This window comes from Macrobrachium nipponense, chromosome 21 (genome assembly GCF_015104395.2).
Source record: "Macrobrachium nipponense isolate FS-2020 chromosome 21, ASM1510439v2, whole genome shotgun sequence".
In the NCBI taxonomy this organism is placed as follows: domain Eukaryota; kingdom Metazoa; phylum Arthropoda; class Malacostraca; order Decapoda; family Palaemonidae; genus Macrobrachium; species Macrobrachium nipponense.
In genome coordinates, this window is record NC_087212.1 from 7,831,449 (window position 1) to 7,836,098 (window position 4,650).

Sequence of the window (4,650 nt, forward strand, 5' to 3'; positions counted from 1 at the left end):
TTAGTACCTTGACCTGTGAACGTCGTTTTTCTAAAGACGCTCGTATTAAAACCATGTTCTGTCCTAGTAATTAAAACATCTAAAAAAGCAAGTTGGTTGTCTTGTTCATGTCAATTGAGAAATTTATATTAGGATGTAGGCCATTGATATATTCCAAGAAAGCTTCAGCTGCTTCTCGGGACCCTAAATAGAGCATAGTGTCATCCACATATCGCTTATAAAAGAGAGGGCGATATGATAAGGGACAAAACCATCCAGCATTTGTTCCTCAAAAGAGCTACATAAAGGCGTTAGCCATAACTGGGCCAAGTGGCGACCCCATCGAAACACCATCAACTTGTTTAAAAAACTTTCTTGTTAAAAAATAAAGTGAGTGTCCTGCACTGCAATTTCAAGAAGTTTCTTAAAATTATCCTTATTAAAACCATGATATAAAACATTTTCCTCGTAAAAGATCTTATTCTCAAAATTATTTTTTGGGGTGGGGGTTTTTTTTCAACCAGTCGCCTCCTGTGCAACGGTTCTGTTCGTAAAAAGGGAGATGCGACATCCAAACTCACCATATATAAGTCAACATCCTGTGTAGAATATCAGGTACAAGGTTAGCAGAATTGAGTAAAACGTATTCATTATTTGCAAATGGCTGTAGCAATGGTACTAAGAATTTTGCTATCTGGTAATTTGGGGTATTGTATGCAGCCAAAATTGGTCGTAAAGGAACACCATCTTTATGAATTTTAGGAAGTCATATAACACACCATAGGATGAACCTGAACAATATAATTCTTGGTAAGTGCTTTCAGTTATAATATTTCGATCTTTGAGACTTTTGAGTAATCTATTGATTTTATCCTCCACCTTGATATGTTGGAACACCTATTTCAACAAATTTAGTGGTATCTTCAAGATATCATCCATTTTCTGTACATAGTCATTTTTATTTAGTATCACCGTGCCTCTTCCTTTATCCGGTCTGGTTATGACAATGTCTGGGTTATTGGACAAGGTTTTTAGTAACATATAATCTCTTTACGAAAGAAAGGAACCCAATTACTACATAATTTAGAAAAAGTTTTGTGAGCAATGCTTTGCAAGTCTCTCTGTAAACTGGGTAAGTCACTGGGAGTTGTAACGACCGAAGTCGTCCAAAAAGGATTTCAAGTGGTCAAATAAAAATTACTAAAACTTGGTTTTAAAATTTGGTAAACAAATTTTATATATATATATGATATATATATATATATAGTATATACATATTCATGGATATCTGCATATATACATATATAAATCCATACATACATATGTAATATATATAGATATAGTATATATATATATATATATATATATATATATATATATATATATATATGTAATCATATAAATACGATTAATATATATATATATATATATATATATATATATATATATGTGTGTGTGTGTGGTGTGTGTGTGTGTGTGTATGCATATGTGTGCGCGTTTGTGTGTGTGTGTGTGTAATAGAGAGAGAGAGAATATTATCAAACTCCATTCAATTATCCGTTCATTAGAAGAATTATATCATCGAAAGATGCAGAGATATTTTTAGTATAAGTGAAAAACAAAAAACAAAAAATCTGGTGGATTGAAAGGAAAAATTTCTTCTTGGTCGAACAAAAACTTTGACATTCGATATAAGTGTCGAGGAATCCTAACAGAAAGAGAGAGAACAAGATGAAGGAAGGAAGGACTCCACAATCTTCAGAAGGAGATCCTTGTGACCCCTGGAGCCCCTTGAGATTCTGGAGTCCCCAGAATCTCTTTTCTGGAGTTCTCGGATCCTCTGCATCCTGTGGCTGATCCTACAACTAACCTTACGTCGCGCGCCTTCACTCTGCCTATACAAAGTTAATCATGTCACTGAATACCTTTGAATACTTATTTGATTTCACCATGGTGCTACTTGTGATCAGGATACTGGCTTGCTTAGTAGCAGTGCGATGCACGACATACTTTGCTAATTTTGGACCGATTCACGACATCGGATATATTGTTAATAGTGGACTCACTCTGGAGACAGAGCGCAATGTTAGTACTGGACCGACTCTGGATACCGGGTACGACAGTGTTGATGCTGGACCGTCTCCCGATCTCGGTTTACCTCTCCTACAGGAAGCCAAACGCGAGCATGTTGTCACGACTTCCAATGTTGGCGGCTGTTGGACGTTCTGTTCTATTGTTGCGGCCGTCTCTGGAATTGCTGTCGTGTCTGGACTCGCTTTTGCTGCCTGGAGGAATTACCGACGTCCTAAGGAGACACACTACACTGTCACGGAAGTCTTGGATCTCCAGGAGGAAATCGATGAAAAAATCTTGGATCTCGAGTTGGATGTCGAGGATCTCCAAGAGGAAGTCGCAGATCTCCAGAAGGAAGTTGCAAATCTCCAGGAGGAAGTTGCAGATCTCCGGGAAGAAGTATTGAATCTCTACGACGAAATCATGGATCTCGAGATGGAAGCCGAGGATCTACAGGAGGAAGTCGCAGATCTCACGGAGGAACTCTTGACCAAAATGGCTGACGAGGAAAAGCTGCAGGAAGAGAACCAACGTTTGCGAGAGGGGTTAAGAAATGCCGCCGGAGCCATTGAACGTCTTGAAAGGCTTCTGAAGGAAAAAGCTGAAGAAGCTGTAAACGTCATACAGAAGAATGACAAGGATGCTCACATCCAAGATCTGTTGGCAGAGAATGATAAAGTGAAAGAAGATCGCAAACGTTTGGAAGAGAAATTAAGAGAAGCAGCCATCAACATGGACGATATAGAAAGTCTTTTAAAAGAAAAAGAAGACGAAAAGCTAGAGATGATAAATCTCTATGATGATCACATCCAGGATCTGTTGGCAGAGAACGAGAAAGTGAAAGACGACTGCAAATGTTTAGAAGAGAAATTAAGAAATGCAGCCAACAACATGGAGAAAATGGAAAGTCTTTTGAAAGAAAAAGAAGATGAAAAGATAGAGTTGGCAAATCTCCATGATGAACAGATCCAAGGATTGTTGACTGAGAAGGATAAGAGGATAGAAGAGCTCTTAATACAGACTGAAAACAGCGATAGTCAGATCCAAGATTTGTTGGAAAAGTTAGATGAAAAAGAATGTGAAATAGCAGTGTTAAAAAATACTTTTTCCAACAAGATAGAGAACATGAACCTTCAGATCCACGAAGCTCATAATAACCTGGAGGAATTGAAGATGGCCTTGAAGAAAGAAGAACAGGAGAAAACGCACATCACAAATCTCTATAAGAAAATGACTGAGAGCAGGGACCGTCAGGTCAGAGATTTGTTGGCTAAGGAGGAGGAACTAATGGAGGAGCAAGAGATTTTGAGAGAACAATTAGCCGAAACATTAAGTTGTGTTGCAGATATAGAAAAGTTATTGGATGAGGAACATGATGCAAAAACAGTAATAGAACAAAAATTACAGCGCTCCTTGAAAAAGGCCGAAGATTCAATTCTGGAAACAAGTCTTTTGTTAAAGGAAAAGGACAGTCAGATTGAGAAGCTTCGTCAACAGGAGCAAGAACTGCGAGAAAAGCTGCAGAAGAAGGAGAGCGAACACAAGACTTTATCTGTCCGAGAAAAGGAGATGGAAATTCTCCTCAATAGGGAGACAGAGCTATTGAAAGATAAGGAAAACGAAATAATTCTCTTGAGAATAAGTATTCAGGAGATATTACAAGAGAGGGAGCAAGAACGAGAGAGCCTGAAGGATCAGAATGGCCACTTGCAAGAAGAGGTGGTGCATCTGCAGAATAGTCTGGTAATTGCTGCAAGCAATGAAGAAACACTGAAAAGCGAGTTGAACTGTGCAAAAGGACAGCTCCAACACTTGCAAAAAACTGAGAGGCAGAATCTACAAAAATACCAGGAGTTAACAAAAGAGTGTGAACTATTACAGGAGACGTGTAGAAAGTTAGAAGAAAGTAAGGAAAAGGTAGAAAAATGTGCCAGGGAACAACAAATGATGCAGGAAGAAGCCTTAAGAATGCAAGATAAATACATGTTGATGGGACTTCTCAACAATATTGCTCGAAGGGATTTCAAGTTACAACGCATTTTGAGGGAGGAGCAAGAAAACACAGAAATTGGAGGAGAAAAAAGAGATATTGGAAGCCAAGACTGTGGCAAAGAAACTAACCAGGAGTTCTGCTGTGCCCAGAATGACAATAGAGGATATTTAAAAAAGCAATGGTTGGATGTAACCGACATCGTGGAGGACATTCTGCACAGAGATGAAAAGTCTCCTGGCTCAGAATTCTAGTAAAAACCAGAAGTGAGGGATGGAAAGATATGAAGACACCTGATTCCGAGGCACAATATAGATGGATGAGTGCTCCTGATCTGGAGGAGACCAGGACTTTGTGGCCCAATGAACTTCAGGTTCCTGCTTCTGAGGCAGCACGAGGATAAAAAAAATGCTCCTGACCCAGAGGAAAGCAGAATTTTGTGGTATTTGTGACACCAGTGAGGCACATGCTCTTGGCAGTAAGGGCGTTCCGTGATTGTCTGCAGACCTTGCAGGCCAAACAAGGGTTCGGTAGCCGAGTGCATGTTGTACAGGGTTTGCACAGGATCACCACAGGGTCCCCCCACCCTGTGGTCAGAGCTTCCCCCC

The 4,650-nt window shown here is 39.4% G+C and overlaps 1 protein-coding gene across 1 annotated transcript; it reads left to right on the forward strand.

Moving 5' to 3' along the window:
- The first annotated feature begins 1,722 nt into the window (after window positions 1–1,722).
- LOC135197563 (trichohyalin-like) lies at window positions 1,723–4,340 on the forward strand. Its single transcript, XM_064224616.1, has one exon. It carries the CDS (start codon window positions 1,891–1,893, stop codon window positions 4,294–4,296), a length of 2,406 nt encoding a protein of 801 aa, XP_064080686.1. The 5' UTR covers window positions 1,723–1,890; the 3' UTR covers window positions 4,297–4,340.
- Window positions 4,341–4,650: the final 310 nt, after the last annotated feature.